At 54.1% G+C, this 20,831-nt stretch overlaps 1 protein-coding gene across 8 annotated transcripts; it reads right to left on the reverse strand.

The window, feature by feature from the left end:
• Nucleotides 1-224: 224 nt before the first annotated feature.
• EXOC7 (exocyst complex component 7) lies at nt 225-19,200 on the reverse strand. Of its 8 annotated transcripts, XM_014839879.3 has the most exons (21): nt 19,047-19,200; nt 18,784-18,849; nt 17,005-17,189; nt 16,702-16,807; nt 14,369-14,591; nt 11,224-11,391; nt 8,128-8,220; nt 7,144-7,212; nt 6,021-6,166; nt 5,581-5,733; nt 5,250-5,348; nt 4,822-4,884; nt 4,440-4,506; nt 3,612-3,650; nt 2,770-2,835; nt 2,359-2,479; nt 2,045-2,140; nt 1,240-1,303; nt 973-1,014; nt 731-864; nt 225-400 (listed from the first exon to the last, which is right to left on the reverse strand). In XM_014839879.3, exons 1-21 carry the CDS (start codon nt 19,104-19,106, stop codon nt 298-300), a joined length of 2,163 nt encoding a protein of 720 aa, XP_014695365.3. In that variant the 5' UTR covers nt 19,107-19,200; the 3' UTR covers nt 225-297. The 8 variants fall into 8 exon arrangements, with proteins under 8 accessions (XP_014695365.3, XP_014695368.1, XP_014695367.3 ...); XM_014839882.3 differs by lacking the exon at nt 8,128-8,220; XM_014839881.3 differs by lacking the exon at nt 7,144-7,212.
• Nucleotides 19,201-20,831: the final 1,631 nt, after the last annotated feature.

Here is a 20,831-nt window from a genome sequence, read left to right on the forward strand (position 1 = left end):
CTTCCCTGTCTGGAAGTCATCAGCTGGCTCCTGGACACTGTGGTCAAGGTCACAAACCCAAGGTGTGAAGGAATCCCAGCATTCTAAGAGGGTGCTGGTTTGGTGCCGAATGTGGGCTGTGGGAAGAAGCGCAAACTGGGACTTAAGGGCTGTGACAGGGCTACTGGCTGGGGCAGTGGAGGAAGGTCCCTGTCCCAAAGGATGTCAAACTCACCCAGCCCAGACACAAGTTAACACTGGTTTATCTGTCCAATAACGTGGCTGATCTGGTGAAACCAGGCAGGGGCAGCAGCAGGCTCAGGCGGAGGTATCAAAGAGGCGCTCAATCATGTCGCCCACCTGCTCCACACGGTACTTGATGTACTTCTCCGGGTTCTTGGTGAAGGGCACGCTGCCGTACCTGACCAGACACTGAGGTCGGGGGAAGGCCTAGCCTCTCCCCAGCTCTGCCTCAGGCTAAGGCCCTTCTGATAGGGTGCCCCTGAGTGATGATCCTGTCTGGCCTCACACCAAAGCCCCGGGCACTGGATCTGCCACCCAACCCACCCCGTCTCCTTCTGATAGGGTGCCCCTGAGTGATGATCCTGTCTGGCCTCACACCAAAGCCCCGGGCACTGGATCTGCCACCCAACCCACCCCGTCTCCGTGTTTTCCTGAAGAAGAGAAGGGCGCAGAGGCCCAGCTGGGGGTGTGGGGAGCGCGGGGCGGGAAGGCAGAGATAGGGGCTCACCTGTGCAGAAAGGCCCCGTAGGTCTCCTTGACAATGTTTTTCTGAGCTTGGCGAATCTTGTCCCTCTGCTCTGTGTCGGGAATGGCCCAAGCCTTCTGGATCTTGCACAATTCTTCAAGGCCATCATTGAAGCCCTGACCACCAAAAAGGTGGAAAAAGAAGTGACCCAGAGACAAATGCTTTGGGTCTGTGTGGTCACAACAGCGGCAGCAAGCAGTGGAGGGGAGAGGATCCCGACTCACCTTAAAACGTTCCTTGATCATCTGCCGCTCCTTGTCTCGGAGCTGGGGGCCGGGAGAGAGGGCAGCAAGAGCATTCCTCAGAGCAGAACCGCCCTGCCCCGCTCCTTTCCCAAACCCCTCAGGCCAGCCCTCCCTCCTGCTGCCCTGATGGCCACAGGCATCCTTTGCTCTCTCATCCCAGCCGGTGGCTTGTCTATTTTTCCCCAGACATTACAGAAAGTACCATACCTGCTAGACACCCCTTCCCAGCCCAGGCCTTCAGCCCACCTTGACTCCCGGCTGGAATACAGGTAGATTCTTCTCAGCGATGTAGTCAGTCACCTTTAACCAACTGCCAGGTGAGAGAGAAGCGGAGGGCAAGAGGAGGGACAGCCTCAGGTAGCTGCTTCTTCCCTGGGGCTGGTTTGTTTTGTTTTTTTAAAATCTCTTTAGCTACTGTGGGGGTGGGGAGGGCAGGAATTGATCTGGGTCACAACTAAGCAAAAGACAGCTGAGATTTTTCCTTGGGAATAGAAAATGTTCAAGCTGCTTGCTTTTAAAATCAAGAACAGGAAACAGAGCAGTCAATAAATTGAACAAATACTATCAACTACACGTCGATTTCACAGCAAATTAAGACGGAGAAGCAGATGTGGAGGGCAGATAAATGGAAAGGAAGAGGGAGACCGCTCATGGGGAGGATACACACAAAGGGAGAGAGACACACAGAAACCCAAGAGAAAGGAGGACTAGAGAAGCCGAGAGCACTGCCGAGTGAGGCTCAGCCAAGTTCACGTGCTCTTGCTTAGGCTAAACTTCAGCCACATCTTTGACAGCCAGCTCTTCAGCTATTCTTAGCATTCACCCTTGGCAGACTATGCTCTGAAGAGGCTGGCACAGCGGCCCCCGAGGCAGTAGTAAGGGAGGGGGCTTTCGTCTCCACTCCATGAATGTGATTAAAAACAAGTGGTTCACAGGGGAGCAGTTCCCCATTACTGACCCTACTCCGACTGGGCCCAGGGTCCTGTGGCTCTGAGAAGGAAAAGTGAGAAGTGGGACAGGGGCGGGGAGCGGGAAGGGGCCAGAGTCTCACCTGCGCTGGTAGGTCTGGATCTGGTGCTCGATGTGCTCCCGGTAGGAGCGCTCCGCAGTCTTCTGGGTCACAGCCACCAGCTGGATCAGCTCAGACCTGGGTCAGGTAGGGGAGAGAGTAGAGAATAGAATTGGCTCTCAGGGCACCAGGGCTGCCGGGCTATGCAGCAACACCAGTAGGGCCTGCCTCACACCTCCCTGGATCCTGGGACTGCAAAGGGCAGAGCACTGCCCTCCCCACCTGGACATGCAGAGGGCACAGCCAGCCCTGGGAGGACAGCTGAGAGCCGCAGACCAGCACCTGAGGCCACTTACTTCTCCAAGGCCTTGAGGATGTAATTGTAGTTGTTGTGCAGGAAGATGGCGCTCAGAGCAGGGTCCTCATAAACCTTGGACTTGCTCAGCAAGTTCAACTGCAAGTTGCCCAGGACTTTACCTGCACAGGGAAGGATGTGGTCATGCCCACCATGGCAGTCTGACCAAAACGGCTCAATCCCAGGGCCCACAAACCAACTCCTGCCCCTCGCTCCTTGTCCCCCTGCAAGTCCGTGCTCCACAAGCCTCAGGAGCCCTCTGCCCAGCCCCCTTTGGCCCCTGAACCAGAGGTTAGGTTGCAATTCTAGAGGTCGGGGGGCTGGAATAGCAGAAGAGCACAAAAAGGAGAGGGAAGGGAGAAGGCAGGGGACGGGGGCACCCGTGGCTGTCGGCTGTCTAGAGAGCACTCACAGATATAGGTGCTCAGGAGGCGCTTGCTGAACTCGGAGCTGTAGCTGGTGGCTGAAGAACTGGTCTCTGTGAGAGGAGGATTCACGTTATTGCAGTGGTGGCGGCAGCCAAGACCCTCTCTGGCCTTCTCTCAGCCCAACGAGCAACTGAGGAAACTCTGGGAGGGACCTGAGCCTTCCTCTGGCAGAAGGGACGCAGAGGCGCTCAGGGCAGAGCTGGGTGTCTGCTGAGTGATCGGGCTCCCTGCCCGCTGCAGGGAGCACTCCCTTGGACTCTTTCTGGAACCCAGGGCAAGCCCCTCTATGCTGATGAGTGGTGTGCTTAATGAGCTGGCCCATGATTAGCAGGAAGGCTGGCAGGACAGGAATGGGACACCTCCTGCCCTCTGATCCATGCTGGGTGATATTCACAAGGCCCACCTACCCCACTTGTCAGCAGGAGTGGCTTAGAATGGGCTCCCCAGGCCTCTCTCCTTCTCCCCCATTGCCCACCACCTCCTCTACCAGGCCCTTCTGAACAGAGGGGACTGCTGCCTACACAGAGCAGAAGGGCAAGAGGGGAGGGAAGTGGATGGAAGAGGGAGGAGTCCGGCAGGTGCTGGGGCAGCCTGGAGGGTGGGCTCAGGGTGCTGGGCACAGCAGGGTGCTCCCTGGATAAGCTCAGAGACAGAAAGTGGCTGTGCAGGGAGCTGAGAGAGTTGGGAGCACCCTGAAGGAACCCATGTCGCTTCTGACCCCTGCTCTCCAATAGGTCCTGAGTCTGTCCAGGTGCCTCTGTTCCCAGGGAACCTCACCCACGGGGCTTCAGAGGGGGAGGATGGGGCTGCAGAGCCCTCTGCTTACCTCGGGGGTCTAAAGGAATATTGTATGTGTCCCCAAGAACTACGGAGTGAAAGGCAGTGCGCACAGAGGGGAGGGAGGGAGAGACAAAGAAAGGAGAAAGATGCAAAGTGCAAAAACAGGTTAGAAACGGCTGAGTCATCCCGAGTCAAGCAGACCACTCCCCACGACAAAAGAACACAGACAGCAGGACACACCAGGCTGGACCCACTGAAGACCAGGGGACACACAGGAAAGTGGAGATCTGGAGAACTGCAGGCCAGGGGCTGCCCCTTGGCTCCCTGCCCCCAAAATAACGGATGGAAGGAGGGCCTGGGGACCCCAACAAGCCAGCCTGGGCCTCAGTGCTCGGAAATGCCCTCCTCCTCACATGCCAACCTCCTGAGCTCCAGTCCCAGAGCAGCACGCAGCAGGAAGACACCAGGCTGGTGCTGAGATGCCAGCCCACCAAAAGGGTCAGCTGTGTGAGACTAATTAGGACAGGCGGACACAAGAGGAGGTAGAGAAATGTGGAAGGAGGGCGGGAGGGGCACCTTCAACAAGCCAGTGCTCTCCAGAGTGAGGCCGGTGGGTCGAAGGAGCCAGAGGGGATGGAGGTTAGGTCAGGAAAAGGCATGGTCAAACCCTGCTTTCCTGATGCTCAGCCCAACCAGCTTGGGGGTCCCACCAAAAGCCACCTCTCCGTCCCACTCCACAGAGCTAGAGGAAATCTCACCCAGGGGTGGCCAGTGCCCCCTGGGGGCCTAACCCCATGTCTCCAGGCAAGAGGGAGGAGTGGGGCAGGGGGCAGGGGGCAGGGGGCAGGGGGCCCCGCTTGGAGATGCCGAGTACCTTGGGAGGCCAGCATGGCGCCCGCCGTCTCCTGGAAGTCCAGGAGCTGCTGCAGGAAGAGGATGGCCTGCGTGGAGAGAAAATGGGTCTAGGAAGAAGGTCAAGGGCAGGAGCCAAAGGTTGATCGCCTCACATGATGCACCCCTTCTGACCCTTCTGGGGCAAGTGCAGAGCCAGGGGTCTGCCCAGCGAAAAGGGTAGCTGCAAACTTCAGATTTCACGCTCTGTGTTTGCCCTGCCAGAAAGGCCCTGTCTGCTGCAGACGCTAAGCACTTCACTGTCCATCCTGCCATGAGTGCACTGTTCACAAAGGCACTGGCAGCTCTGGGCCAGGCTGGGTCCCCTCCCTGGCCCTCCCCAGAGAACCCTAGGCGGCACCTACATTGCTTGTGAGTTCGTGTACAGTGCCATCCTTGGGCATGTTGTATTCCTTGTCTGGGTCATTCTGTGGAGAAAAGAGCCAGATTCCCTAAAACAGCTCCCAAGGAGGCCTGGGCACCGCCCCCCCAAGGTTGCCCTGCTCATGGCGCCACTTCCTGGCAGGCAGGTGTCAGGACGCCCCTCAGGCACAAAAGTGAGCAACACAGGACAGGAAAAGTGGGGCAGGAGCTTCAAGCCTGGGGGGCTGTGGAGCCCTGAGAAAGAAATGGAGGCAAGTGGGAAGTGACGGGAGACTAGCAGCACGGCCAACTTCCAGCCCGCCGCCTCTCCTGGAGGCCTGCTCTCTGAAGGAAGTCCCGAGCCAGGTCTCTGGTGGCCTTGCTCACAGCCCTGTGGGGCGACTGGTGACAGTGCAGGGAGGGAGAGCACCTTGATGTTGTCAGCGAAGTCCTCCAGCGCTTTGGCTCCAACGGTCTCCATGGAAGTGATGAGGCTGGGCAGCTTGTTCTTGGTGCTGGCGGCTGTGCCCTGCAGGGAGCACATGGCTGCACAGTGGGCCAGAGCCCCAGCCACTGCCCTCAGCTGCAGGCGTGCGCGGAGCCCAGCTCCTTCCCTGCCCCTCACCTCAGGGGACCGACTCTTCTTCACTCACCCTCTGAGCAGGGGTGTCGGGGCAGAGGACAGGGTTCTCTTGGGGAGGCCACACCAGGCAGCAGGATTCCTCCTCCCCGTGTCCCTAAGGGATTCCCCACCCACATACCTGGAGCACCTGGTCAAACTCAGGCTTGGTCTGCTTGAGATGCCGCAGGATAGGGAAGACAGTGAGCACCGCGGAGAAGTCATGTCGAACGATGGCCTTCCGCGCGGCGGACACGATGTTCTCCCCCTCAAGCATCAGCCCATCCAGCGCATCCTGAGAGCGGGGCAAGGAGCCAGCTCAGGAAGGGGGTGGAGCATGAGAGCTGCTTTCCAGGGACAGTGAGGGCACCTGCAGGGGAGTGGGGGAAGCCAGCATGCTGTGGCAGGGAGAGGGCCAAGGAGAGGTGCCAACCAGGACACAGCACCCAGGACAGATTCCCAGGGTGCAAGGTGGAGAAGGTGGCGGTAGTTGAGGGCTACGGACAACAGGCCTGGCCCAAACTCAAGCTTCTGCAAGGGCAGCTCTTGCTGAGGCATCTGGTCAGGGCCAAGGGGCAGGACCTGTATCAGGGAGTCAAAAGTCTTTTTCTGATGGTGCTCAGGGATGACGTCCGTCAGCAGCTGATACTCGCTCTGGGCCAGCTTGACGAAGGCACTGACGCAGTGAATGTAGGCATCGGTCTCCACGTCGAGCATGTCATCTCTCCCTGGGGGGACAGCAGTGCCCCTGAACTGCTGGTCTGGGGGCAGCCAACCTCCCTGGTGGGGGGCATGGGTCTCCCCAGCTCCTGGCCTATGGCCCAGACCGGTAGCAGATGGGGAGGAGGAGGAGTGTTCTGGCAGAAAGTTGAGAGGGCTCCAGCAGGCCTCACCGGGTTTGAGGGGAAAAACAGGGGTTGAGTCCAGCCTTTGTCCTGGCTTCATGTTCAGCTCTGCCATGGACAGTATTTATGTCCCAGAGCATCAGATACTAGAGGTGGGGGGAGAAGAATAAAAGGATAAGGAAGGACGATGCCTAAACTGACTTCCTGGATAGGGTATGTCTGACCCCAGGACTGAGGATTCTGAATTGTCCTGGAAAGAGGGCAACCACAGATGGGCAGGCGGCACTGCCCACCTCAAGGAGGCAAGCATCGTGGTCATCCATTTGAGAAAATGCTGGAACTCTAAAGGCAGTTACCAGCCCAGCCAGGACTTCTGGAATGAATAAGGTTGTGGGCAAGGCTAGCTGGCATGGGGTTAAAATTTGGGAAGAGGCAATGTGAGCCTGAGACAGGGAGGGCTCCTCAGTAGTGAGCTGCCCTGGAGGAGACCGGATCCCACTACTGGAGGCTGGGGCCGGGGTGCCTCGAGGCAAACTGGTCCTATGTGCCAAGGGGTGGGCTCTGAGACTCAGAGCCTTGGAGCTGTTGCTGAAGTCAGGTGTTGGGGCTTCCTGCCCTCCAGGGAGCTGCCTTCCCTCTCTGCCTGCTGCCTTCTCCCCTTGGCCCAGCCCCTGAGAGCCAGGCATGCACTCCCATCTGGAGAGAGGCAAGGAGACCTAGTGCCCAAAAGAGAGAGACTGGAGAAAGAGAGAGACAGGTAGGCCTGGCCTGTCCTCAGAGCAGAGCGGCCCAGAGCAGGCCCTCTGAGGACCGCTGGGAAGGCAGCGGCGGCTGCCCTCGGGCTGGGCTTCGGTACTCACCAGCCAGCGGCCCGTGCTTGTCGTTCAGGGCCTCGGACAGGTGCTTAACTCGGTAATCATGCTCGTGACCTAGCGAGACGTCGGCCGCACAAACACAAGCAGCGTTTATCCAGGGGCCGGGTGGGCTGCCCCTCAGGGGACTGGGAAGAAGCCCTCGATCTCCAGGAGGGGGTGTGTGAGATGGGGTGTAGGGCAGGGGCATTGACTGGGGAGGGCTCTGAGCCCCTCCTCTGCCTCAGACCACCTTGGGAACAGCCGTTTCAAGCCTGACATGCAGTGCCCCTGACCTTCCTTGGGAGGTGGTTTCCCCAAGCCTGGAGGCCAAGAGAAAGCTGCAGGAGGACCAAGGAGGCCTCTGAAGAGCTTCCAGCAGCTGCGGAGAATCTGATGCTAGGCCCAGCAGGTTTACCCAGATCACCATATTTGGGGAGAGACTCAGTTAGAGAAATGTCACTGCTGAGTGAATGGGATGGCCCTTTTTTTTGTCCCCCAGCATCATTCTTTAGAAGGAGGGTCAGGTCCACCAGGTCACGGCTGTCCTTCCTCTGACAGGAGGTAGGGACATGGCCTACAGGCTGCCTGTCCCCCTGTGGCCCATACTCCCATTTCTAAAGTTGGGGGTGGAGGCGAGTGGTCAGGAGGCCTACGCTGGCTTGGTCCTGCCACTGCTGGTCTGAGCGTGAAAGGGCTGTCCACCACAAAGAACTTTCTCTGAGTTCAAACAGGAGACAAGGACAGAGACAGGGGGAGGGGTGGGAAGCCTCAGGGAGGGCAGAGCTGCCGTCAGCCAGACAGGACAGGCCGAGGGCCACACAACCTGTCCCTGCGCCAGCTGGCGCTGGTGGCACCAGGGACTGCAGTTCCCACCCCTGCTCCCACTCAGGGTTTCCCCAGCGGCCCTCCTGGGGTGGAGGCTCTGCCCTGCCACGTGAGTGGACACACGGTGGAGGAGGAGGGAGCAGGAGAGGAACACAGGGTGATTACCTTCCAGAGGAATGAGGTTAGAGCCCCCCTTTTTCCCATCTAGACCATGCTGGGAATACTGTTTCAGAAGATTCTGAGCCTTACGGATCGTCCCTGTCACCAGAGCCACACAGAGAGGAGATAAGAAGACCTAGGAAATGAGTGAGAGAAAACAGCAGCGGCCCTCCACCTGCCCCCCCAGGCCCCAGACCCGGCCCCCAACAGTGAGCATGCCCCCGGAACCATCTACCCCAGCAGGCCCTTCCCCAGGACCACCGGAGACCCTGCAAAGATGAAGGAAAGGATACATTTCATTCCCTAAAGGCAACTCCTGACTCTGCTAGTGACCCCCACTGTTCTGGACTGAGTTCATTTCAGGAAGTGCAGAGGGTGAAGGAGATGAGGGGGCAAAGATCCACGGGAGAAGCCAAAAATAAAACCTACTACTGAGTGGCATTTAAATCAGAATAGATGAGGCTCAGAGTGGAGGGCCTAGTGACAAGCTCTCACACTCAGAGGGCACGAGCAGGTTGGCAGAGGCTGGGGGAACCAAGAAGCCGGCAAGCCCTCGGCCCGGCCCTACACTCCAGGCAGAGTTCTCTGGGCATGCTCAGTGTTGGGACGTGGCCAAATGGCAGTCAACAGAAAGCAGAACCAAGAGTTGGTGAGATGGGACTGAGCTTCCTGGGAGAGCACTGCCCAGGACGGAAGGCATGGAGACCCAGAGGCAGCCTGGCCCCACACACCAAAGTTACCGAACCACCAAGGCAACTGGAAAAAACTCAAAAGCCAAGAAGGGGTTAACAGAAGCCACCACACAGAGAGCAGGAGGGCAGGGTGCAGAGGAAAGGGTGCGTGCTCTTGGCACAGGGGAAAAAAATAACAGTTAATATCACAGGTGAAAACAATGAAAACAAAACGCAGTGCCCACAGCCTCCCAGGTCAGCCACTCCTGTGGGAACAGACATCTCAGGGCAGAAAATGTGGGGAATGAAAACAGCACTGAAACAGACAAGACAGCTGCCTGGTTAATAACATGTACTGGGGGAGGGGAGCCACCCATGAGCGTAACCCTGGTCCTTCTTCCCTGGAGATTCCCGTCCTCCCTCCCCTGCGTCTCTGAACATAGCGAGGCTGCTTGGGTCCTGGTAGCTCCCCAAAAGCCTAGGGGAAACGGAGACAGGGACAGAGTCCACAGTGGCTCCTTTCTTTCTGTTTGTACCATACCACAATTAGCTACTAATGATCAAGTTCGGGCCCCGGCTCAGCATCTGTCTCGCTACGTTCTCCCCCTTCGGTGAGCAGCCTGCTAACGAGCGAATCAGATTCCTGCTCCACAACCCACCAGGAGCAGATGCGTCTGCTGGGCCTTTAGGAGCCTAGCCAGCACATTGGTATGGATGTGGGTCGGGGACACTGATCCAGCAGCTGCCAAACCCATCAGGCGACCAATTACCACAGACGACACTGAGGTTGGTGTTTCATTACCCACTGAGGCATCCCTGCTCCTCTCCTCAGAGCCAGGAACTGATGTCCTGGGACCTGATTCCTAGTTCCTGGCATCAGTCCTGAACCCAGCAGCTCCTGACAACTCTCGAAACCCTACAGAAACGACAGGGATCCTCACAGCCAGAGTTTTCCTCTTGGGATTATAAGCCAAGGATGTATTAGGTCCACTGTGAGCCCCCTGAGATCAGATCACTCCTCCCAGGAATGCCCTGTCCCTGCATGGCCAGCCAGCACTCTTGGGGCAGTGCAAATCCTGGGACCTCCAATGGGCCCATCAGAGAAGAGACAGAGGGGAAGAGAGCACAGACCAGCCGAGGCGCAGGCAGCCTCGTGGTCTCTCAGAGACAAGCCCCTGCCAATGCACAGAGAGGGACCGACGCTCGTGCAGACAGCTTCAGCCATGCAGGCCAGCTTAGTAGGGTTACTCTTTATGGCAGGTTTTCTAGGGGGGCAGCCAGGATATTCCCCCTGGAGGGGAGAAGGCAGTGCACTTCCTACTGGGCCCCCAGCTTCCCCAATGTTCTACTCGCTTGTGCGCCTGAGGGCCACCTCCTCTCTGCCATTTCTGCAAACCCTAAACAAAGGCCTGAGGAGGAGCAGGTGCTCTTGTTGCATGTGAACAGATATTTTGCTCTTTGAGGGGCACGGGCAGGTAGGGAGAATGACGAAATGAAGGGTGTAAGCTCTACACAAAGCCACTGTCCTGGGGGCTAGGTTCCCAGGCCATGCCGGGGCATGAGCCGCAGCAGCAGTGGGGAGGGCTGGCTAACGGGGGAGCAGCTCCCGGCTTCACTGGCTTTCTCTCCCTGGTGCTGCCTGCAGCAGGTCCTCACCCTGGAATATCCCAGCCTCTCCTTGAGCCAAGGGCAACATCTCTTCACAGCCAGAGATGGCCAGGCTTACCAAGCTGCGGCTGACACACAGGGACGCTGTTTACCTGGAGCACAGACTACAGGGGACATGATGATGGGGAGAAGGACAGACAGTGAGTTCTTCACCCAGGACACCAACGACCCATAGCCCAGGCCTCTCCCACCTCAACACTCCTCCCTCGACTTTCCCGCTGTGAGGCACGGACTTCCCATGATTAAGTTCTCCAGAGAGGATGGTCTGGGATTGTTTTTCCTTCCTAGATCAACTCTGAAAGTATAAACCCTCCCCGATCCACTCCTCAGCTACGCATCACTTTAAGCCAGCCTGGCCTTCTGGAAGGTGAAGGCTGCAGTGCCTGACCCTGTCCCATCTCACGGTCTTTGGCTGCAGCAGCATGCCTGGTCTCCTGACAGGACAAAAGAGGGAGGGGAAGGGGGCCCAGCAAGTGCCTCTGCCTGGACACCCTGTCACCCGCCTCTCATGTCTTGGGATCCTCCCCCGCCCGATTCCAAAGACGTTTATGTAACCCTCAGACTCCTCTGGGTAGAAGGAAGAGCCTCACTCGACGAGGCCTGGGGTGGGGGGGTAGACACTTGCTTTCTGTCTTGTTTATATACAGTGGGGATCACCATAAGCTCTGGAGGGGCCGGCACTGCTAACCCCAGGGCGGCCAAAAGCAAGCCAGATCCCCTGCAGCCTTCTGGGTGGTGCTTAATGGGCCAGGGTCAGGCTCACCTGGCCTCTTGACAGGCTTCTTGGTGGGCGTGTCCTTCCTCTTGTTGGGGATAGCAGGGGAGTAAGGTACTCCAGAGGAGGAACTGCTCTTCCGGAAATGCTCCTTCAGGCCTTTGATGGAGCGGTCCAGCTGGCTAGAGCGAATCTGGTAGTAGACATTCATGAAATCTGAGGAGAGATGGGGCGACAGAGGTATGAGCAGGGCCCTGCCTCTGCCTTGCCACGGGAGCCCCCTTCCCCTCTGGATGCAGCTCACAGGGCAGCACAGGAGGCTGCTATTTCTGTCCGCTGACCCCTTCCTTGGATCTGCTCTGGCTCCTAGCCACCCACGTGGCCTTGTCCCAAATCAGGCAAAGGAAAGATAATTAGTTGGAAGTTTTGAACATAAGGTGTTTTAGATAAAAAATAGTTAACATCCTGATTCGACTTGGTACGGGTTAAAAGGTGCGAGCAGGGGTCCAGCCCGGTGGCACAGCGGTTAAATTCGCATGTTCCACTTCTCGGCAGCCCAAGGTATGCTGGTTCGGATCCCGGGTGTGGACATGGCACGGCTTGGCATGCCATGCTGTGGTAGGCGTCCCACATATAAAGTAGAGGAAGATGGGCATGGATGTTAGCTTAGGGCCAGTCTTCCTCAGCAAAAAGAGGAGGATTGGCACCAGTTACCTCAGGGCTAATCTTCCTCAAAAAAAACAAAAAACAAAAAACAAAAAAACAAACTATGGGCCAGCCCAGTGGTGCAGCGGTTAAGTTTGCATGTTCTGCTTCTCGGCGGCCTGGGGTTTGCCAGTTCAGATCCCAGGTGCGGACATGGCACTGCTTGGCAAAAGCCATGCTGTGGTAGGCACCCCACGTATAAAGTAGAGGAAGATGGGCACGGATGTTAGCTCAGGGCTAATCTTCCTCAAAAAAAAAAAAGATGTGAGCAATTTACAGGAGGCAAAGAGACAACAAATGCCAGTGAATGAAAAAACACACCAGGTTTAGCCATTAACGAAGTGCAAATTTAAAAAAAATTAGCCCTACTAAATAGCTAAGATAAATAAAATTAATGGAGAACAAATAGCTGCGGCAGTGTCGACAGGTGTGTTGATTGGCCCCGTCCACCTGGAGAGGAACTCGTGACAGCAGGAAGGTCACAGAGCTGTTTGGACACTTCCGTCTGACAATTGCACCTTTGAGAAACACGCCAAAGAGCTCCCTAAACAAGAAAAGCAATTCACAGAAGTGTGCTCACTGCAGCACTATTCATCAATAGTGGAAAACTGGAAAGTCCAAAAATGCAAACAAGTGAGGAAAACCCAGGGACACCGTGGTACATTTCAGCAGCCCCCAACAAATATGTCACAAGGAACCCCAAGGTAAAAAATGGACCAAATCTGGAGCCGGCCCTGTGGCCGAGTGATTAAGTTCGTGCCCTCTGCTTTGGCAGCCCAAGGTTTCGTCGGTTCAGATCCTGGGTGCAAACCGACACACCACTCATCAGGCCACGCTGAGGTAGCGTCCCACATAGCAGGACCAGAGGCACTCACAACCAGAATATGTAACTATGTACTGGGGGGCTTTGGGGAGAAGAAGGAAAAAAAAAAAGGATTGGCAACAGATGTTAGCTCAGGGCCAATTTTCAGGGGAAAAAAAAAGAAAAGAAAGTAGTGTCACAACAGATTCTGCACCATTAAAACAAACAAAAAAATGGACCAAATCACAGAGGCTCTGGCTGAAGGGCACTGAAGGGTCTCGAGGTTGTCCTCTGCCTCCTTCTTATCCTGAGGGAGCCCCTAAAAACCTCCTGCTGAGCCCCAGGTGCCCCCTAGCACAGCTCATGGGCCACAGACTTGTTCCTGTGGTCAATACATGGCAGCCCTGAGATCTATCACCACGCAGTCCTCAAGGGAAGGCAGAGATAATTGTAATGCATACTAATAACTTGGTGTGTGTACACACTAACAAATTAACAAACAGAAGAAGAGTTTGGAAGGCTAAAAAGCTTAAAATTGAATACTTACTGGAATTTTTATTTTCTAAAATTTTTGCTTAACTCAAAATTATTTTTTTTAAATCCTAGGACTTGCTAAAGAAATGATGATACCACCACACCGTGGAATATTATGCAGCTGTTAAAAAGAATGAAGCAAATCTACATGTACTGATACAGAACAATCTCAAGGCATTTCACTACATTAAAAACCAAAACTAGGGGGCTGGCCCCTTGGCCAAGTGCTTAAGTTCACGCGCTCCACTTTGGTGGCCCAGAGTTCACCAGATCAGATCCTGCACCGCCAACCTACACAGTGCTCGTCAAACCATGCTGTGGTGGCGTCCCACACAGAAGAACTAGAATGACCTACAACTAGGATATACAACTATGTACTGGGGCTTCGGGGAGGGAAAAAAAGAGGAAGATGGGCAACAGATGTTGCCCATCTTCCTCACCAAAAAGCACACCTTTAAAAAAATAAAAATAAAATAAAAACTAAAAAACAAGCAATTGTAGGACAGCGTTTAGTAGGCCCCCCTCCATTTGGGAAGGAGAAGAGGATACACACATATTTATATTGTCTCTCACTCACACACAGTTGCAGAAAGATTTTTTGGAAGGGGTGTAAATAAACCTTAACAGTGCTCATCTTTGGGTTATGATATTGTAGGCATCAGGAAAGTGGGGAGACGGATTTTTACTTTTCACCTAAGGTTTTCTGTACTATTTGAATTTTTCGTGTGTGTGTGAGGCAGATTGGCCCTGAGCTAATATCTGTGCCTATCTTCCTCTATTTTGAAGGTGGGGTGCCGCCACAGCGTGGTTTGAAGAGTGTTGTGTAGGTCTGCACCTGGGATCTGAACCCACAAATGCTGGGCCGCCAAAGCGGAGTGCGCCAACCTAACCACTACACCACTGGGCCAGCCCATGAGATTTTTAGAACTAATAAAAAAAATGTAAAGAAACAGGAAAGTGAGTTATATAAAGAAAAGCTTGATTTGGCTAGATTCACAATTTGATACATAAGCTGTAGATTTATTGCTCATATTGTTTCCTATTAAACTTCTTTTTATTAAAAAAAAACCCAGACAGATTAAAGAAATAAAGGGGAAAAAAATCCCATCCCCTCCGGCCCTGCCGTGGGCCCCACCACCTGGGCCACCTCACCTTGGTTGCGGCCGTATTCCACCAGCCAGCGGGAGATGCGGATCACGTCCTGGAGCACGCTCTCAGGCAGGTGCTCCAGGGGCACGTCCTCCTGGACCTCCAGCTCGTCCTCGCCACTGATCAGATCCAGGATGAGTACCGGGGAGACGACCTTACTGTGCCGGGTCATCAGGCTGCGGAACTCAGACTCCAGCGACTCCTTCCCCCGCTCAAACAGCAGCTTCTACAGGGCCGACAGGAGGAAGGAAGCTGCTTCAGCATTCAGCTAGCCCTCGCCTTCTCCTCGCCTCCTCCACCTTCCTGACTCTGGGCCTCGGCCCTCCTCTGCCTTCACTTCCTTTAACCCAGAGAAGAACCGCCGGGAAGCCTTCCTTGATTATTTCTTTACCTCATGTTCTCTCAAAATATATGTGCCTAGGTGAAACCCAGGGTTTTACAACAAGTAGGTGCTTCATAAATATCGGCTGATATTTTCTCTTAACTGTCGCACTTTAAACTCTCTTCTTGTTAGAAAAGTGTAGACAAAAGAAAAAACAGATAAATAGGACCATGTCAAATTAAAAACTTGTGTTGCAAATGATACCATCAAAAAAGTGAAAAGACAACCCACAGAATGAGAGAAAATATTTGCAAATCATGTATCTGATAAGGGACAGGTATCCAGAACATATAAAAGAATGAGAACTATATGTTTTTCATTTGCTTATAGAAAACATCAGCATGGCTTGATGAGCAGTGTGTAGGTCCATGCCCAGGATCCGAACTGGCAAAACCCAGGCCACCAAAGGGGAGCGCATGAACTTAACCACTACACCACCAGGCTGGCCCCCAAATATCCTCATTTCTGAGGATGTGGACCAGGATGGGAGAAGAGTTGGGAAGCACTGTTCTAAGCAAAAGCTTTCTGGGTGGGAGAAAAGCCAGTTTCCCATCTTTGTTCCTCTGCCCACTCCCTCTTCTGGGCAAGAGACACACCTAAGGGCTAGAACTGTGGTGCCACCAGGAAGGTGCCAGGGGACTGGTCCACGTGGCCCTTCCTCTAATCCCCCTCATCCCCTCGGATGTCTGCACCTCTGCTCTCACCATTTCTCCCGTCTGCATTCTCTCCTTTCCTCAATGTGTTGAACAATCCTTACTTCCCAGCCTTCCTCCAACTTGCTCTGGTGACCTACTTATCCCAATACGTGAACACAAAGATAAAACACAAAAAAATCAAACACAGGGGCTGGACTGTGGCCGAGTGGTTAAGTTCACACGCTCCACTTCAGCGGCCCAGGGTTTCGCCAGCTCAGATCCTGGATGTGGACATGGCACCGCTCATCAGGCCACGCTGAGGCGGCGTCCCACACGCCACAACTAGAAAGACTACAACTAGGATATACAACTATGTCCTGGGGGCTTTGGGGAGAAGCAGCAGAAAAAAGATCAGCAACAGATGTTAGCTCAGGTGCCAATCTTAAAAAAAAAAATAGTTAAAATGATAAATTTTATATTATGTACTTTTTACCACAATAAAAAAGACACAGGGGCCAGCCCTGTGGCCGAGTAGTTAAGTTCGTGCGCTCCGCTTCGGTGGCCCAGGGTTTCGCCGGTTCGGATCCAGCGGAAGGCGGATCCACATCGCTGGAGCGTGGACATGGCATCATTCATCAGGCCATGCCGCGGCGGCATCCCACATGCCACAACCAGAAGGACCCGCAACTAAAATATGCAGCTATGTACCAGGGCTATTTGGAAAGAAAAAAGCAGAAAAAAAAAAAAAAAGAAGATTGACAACGGTTGTTACCTCAGGTGCCAATCTTTTTTTTTAACATTTTATTTTATTTTTTTGAGGAAGATTAGCCCTGAGCTAACATCTGCTGCCAATCCTCCTCTTTTTGCTGAGGAAGACTGGCCCTGAGCTAACATCCGTGCCCATCTTCCTCTACTTTATATGTGGGACACCTGCCACAGCATGGCCTGCCAAGCGGTGCCATGTCCGCACCCGGGATCTGAACCAGCCAACCCTGGGCCGCCGAAGCAGAACATGTGCACTTAACTGCTGCACCACTGGGCCGGCCCCGCCAATCTTTAAAAAAACAAAAAAAAAAGGCAGTTATAAAAATCAAGTCTTAAATTGATATCTTATATGTAATTTATAATTTAGTTAAATTATAAAAATGTATAGCTGTAATTCCTTGAGCAGAGGTCTTAATGCCTACAGCATGTGTATTGTATTCTATAGCTCTGTTTATTCTACTATATTCTCCTTTAAGCTGGTCCAGTATCCCTCAGGAGACCAGGGCATGGACTGGCATCCTCAAACCTCTCATACCACTGTGCTGGCTCCTTACCACTTTGTTGAGCTCTGGGCTGTCTGGGCTGTTGTCCTGGAAATACTCCACAGCCTTCTGAATCTTGGCCATACTTCCCAGGTACTCTTCCAGCCTGCCTGTGGGGCTGGGAAGGAAAAGAGCTGAATCAGCCTGGGTGGATGGAAGATGAAGAGGAAAGACCAAGGGAATGGTATTTGGAAGGGGAAGAAGAGAATTAACATAGGGGACTCCAGGCTCAAATATATTCTACCACTCCCTTCTAAGACCTCGGGCTGCTGGTCCAGGAGGCGTTAGGAATGTGACCCTCTGGCCCTGGCTCACCCCTCCCTGATGATCTTCTCAGTGTCACTGGCCACATGGTAGTAGCTGATGACGTGGTCCAAGCAGGATAGAGTTTTCTCGACATTCTCCTGCAGCCGCTGCAGGTTCTCTGTTTGCTTGTGCACAGGGATGATGGAGTTCTCCAGCTTCATAAGGCGGCTCTCAAAGGACGAGAGGATAGACACCTGCAGGGGGATGCACCATGCTCTTCAGGCCTCAGGGTGGTCCTAGCACTGCTCCTGCCATTTTGCTGGTTTTCTAGGCACTAAGCTCCATGACAAGAGAGACAGGGTGTACCTGTTCACCACGGAATCCCCAGCACCTACCATGTGCCTGGCACATAGGAGGTAGTCCAAATAAATTGGTCGAAATTTGATTGGAAGGCAAGCCAAACATTAAATTAATTCCTCCTAAGATAATCACCCCAGGGTGGCTTCCCTTCCACCGTCTGAAGCCAAATCTCAATTTCTGTTCTCTCTGAAGGTTTCCTAGACTGAAGAGGAAGTAGTTTCATACTGAGTAGCCTCAAATGCATTGCTGGTACCTTCAAAACTCTCTCTCCCTAAGGGTGAATCTCATTAAATAAGGACTAGTGTTCCCACACAAAATTGGGGTCCTCCTACCGGAAGTGCATAAAAAGCCAATTACTACGGCATCAGGTTTTGGGAAAAGAAAACAGCTTTACTGATAGATCAATCTGCAAGGAGACAAGAGTTATATGTGCTCAGATCTGTCTCCTCGATCCAGGGTTTGGGGCAAAGTTTACGAGATGAAGGGCAGGGTTGCCTGAAGTGTGGAGACAGACAATTGAAGGCAAGAAGTGAGGTAATCGGTGATCTGTGCAAGCGTGGTCAAGCTTCATGGCTCTTCACAGGACGCATGTTCACAAAATGGCCGTGTTAGTATGACCTAAGGGAGCAGTTTTCAGCCCCTTGACGTCAAAAGGGTCACATAGCAGGCATTTGTGCAGGCCCAGTCGATGAGTTGGTGGTCTTAACCAGCCTGAACTGGACAAGGGGGGACTTTCAGTTCCTGAAAGACAATTCTTACTCTGTTGATAAGATGGGGTCAGCTGAACTGGTCCTGCTAGGCCTGTGGTTACACGAGGACTTTGTGATTCTGTTACTAAATGTATTTCCAAGTTCGTATCCACTCAGTTTTTGCTTTTCCAGTATCCTCTAGGAATAAGGAAGGAAACTCATATTTATTGAGTACCTACAGTATACCAGGTACTGTGCAAGAGATGTTCCCAGGCATCACTTCTATGACCTTCATAGACACACTGGGAGGTTGGCACTGTCTCTGTTTTGGCAGATGAGTTAACTGAAGCTCAGAGTCACGTGTCAGGAGCCACAGTAAGTGGAAAGGTGAGGACTAGACCCCAGATCTGTCTCCCTCTACCCTTAAAACCCTCTGGGGTGAAGGCTGAGTCTTCTCTGCCTTCAGTAATCTCAGAAGTGGTAACCCTGTCATCCTACCGTCACTTGAATTGGGGATGACACATGGCCAGTAGCCAGCCCACCTAAGTCAGTCTCACTAAATGTTTGCGGAAGGAGAGAAGGAACAATGGAGAACTTAGAAAGCAGAAAGTCCAGGCCAGCAGGGGCTGCAGCATCCTCAGTCAAGGGGCGGACAAAGGGGAAGAGAGCTGGGTAAGAGAGAAACCCACACATTACCACAGTCAGTCCCCAGGCCTTATGCACCAGAACCACTGGATCGTAGGGCTCACTTCCAGGGTCTGGAGGCCTGTCTGCCCCTCCCAGCTGAGGGGTTACGCACCATGTTCTTGGTGAGCTGGTCGCTCTTCTCCAGGCTGTCTCGGATGAAGGACAGCGTCTCCTCCTCCTAGGGGGAGCGGAGAGGAGGACATCACCAGAAGCCAGAGGCTAAAGGAGATCACCGCATCGGGGCCCCACGGCCTCACTCCCGCCCCATCTCCTCGCAGGGAGTGCCCCCTCCCACCACTGCCTCCTCCCTGAGTAGATGCCCGGGCCCAGATCTCGGTCCTTCCCTTTCCTCCTCTCCCGCCTCTCCAGTCCCACCTGCTTCAGTTTGTCCTCGATTTCCCGGCGCCGGGCGGACGCCTCCTGCGGGGGGATCATCGCTTCGGCCCTGTGGCTCCCACTCCCCAGTATCTTCTCTGTGTGCCCTCTGAGCTCCCGTCCCTGTCACACCCACTTCCGCCCTTGGCCCCGCCCCGAGGGCGCGCCGGTGGTGCCATGTTGGGAGTGGCAGAAGGAAGCGCGCCTGCGCGGAACTCAGTAACGGGCCGGGGCAGGTGGCCATCTTGGGTGTGGCTGGAAGGTGTAATCAGGTTTCACCTCAGCGCAGGTTCCCTGCCTCATCAGAGAAGGTTCTGGAGATGGGTATATCCCGCGGCTGGAAGGACTGTTACAGCTCACTTGCTGTCCTCGTTGGAAGGCTGACTCTTGACAAAAGTCACTGACGATTTCGTGTCTCCAGATGTCATTCTGGGTCTAAGCACCGATGTCGTTTTCACCACAGAGCTTTTCACACAGTAGGCGCCTAATGTGTGACCATTTGATGAGCCAGGGGCTTGTGTAGGCATTTCCCCTTTCGGCCCTATATTACCCTGTGTGCAAGCCCTGGGCTGGAGGCTAGGGACAGAGCGGTCTCCCGCAGCCCCGGTGGCCTGCATAACCATAATCCTGACTTGTGTGGGGCCCAGCCAAGCTCCTGGGACTGGCGGAGTCCTGGGAGCATTCACTCCTGTTTTGGAGAGAGCTGTATGGTTTTATTTGTTGGGATGAGAACCAGGTGGTGGCAGAGAGGTGGCTTCTGCTGGGAGCTTACTTAGATCTGGAAGGGGAAGCAGAAAGATCCCCCGCTTGTCAGAGGGATTGGGGCCCAGGTGGTGGTGTCAGTTAAGGAGAGACTGAGGCCTGCCTGCAGGTATTCAGACACATGGGGAGGATTTCCTACAAGGGCTTTGGGGAAATCAGAAAGGCTAGGAGGGGTGGGAAGGCCCCTTCCCCAGATCTCCAAAACATCCTAATTCGTCTGCTCAGAGTCTCTAATAACCACAGCTCCAGGGGAGGGGAGGGGATGCCCCTGGATCAGGCTCCTGCAGGGCTGGATGTTCTGGATTCACCACAGGACCCAACTCCTGCAAACCTAGAGTTCGTCCTTCCCCCATTCCTTCCCTGCCCACCCTGCCTCTAGCCCCAGCCCCAGTCCTTGGAGAAGGAAATGGCCAGGCAGCTTTGCTCAGTCCCTCTGCAGATCCCACATCCAGGCACAGGAAGGTAGACAATGAGGCCTGTGCTGGTGAGTGACAAGGTTTGGGGGAACCAAGTCCCCCCAGGAACCAGCTCCTCAAAGAGGAGGAAGAAATGGGACAGAGAGCCTGGAGAGGGATTGGGGAGCTCTTCTGCTGGGGCAGGAGGACGATTTCAGATCTAGTGGGTGGCTCTGACAGTGGTGATGGAGGAAATATCCAGGCGTCGCTGCCCTGCCGCAGATGGGGGAGATAAAAAGGCAGACTCGCTGTGTAAGGATACCTGGCATGATTTTGCTGAAGTGGTCCTTGTGGCGTCCTAAGTGAAGGGAAAAGTTTAAACTCTTAGGCACCACACTCCAGAATCGGTGGCCTAGAGGGCTGTGGTGGAAAGGGCTTTGGACTCAGATGGACCAGCCCGGAGAGCCTCAATCAGCACTTAACGTCTCTGAATAGCACCTAGCCCATAATAGATGCTCAAGAAAAATATGGATAACATCTTGCTCTGTAGGTCTTAGGTACAAACACATACTTTGTACAATATCATTGCATTTTTGTAATAAACTATATATGTGTGTGCTTTATTTTG

This window comes from Equus asinus, chromosome 13 (assembly GCF_041296235.1).
Source record: "Equus asinus isolate D_3611 breed Donkey chromosome 13, EquAss-T2T_v2, whole genome shotgun sequence".
Classification (NCBI taxonomy): Eukaryota; Metazoa; Chordata; class Mammalia; order Perissodactyla; family Equidae; genus Equus; species Equus asinus.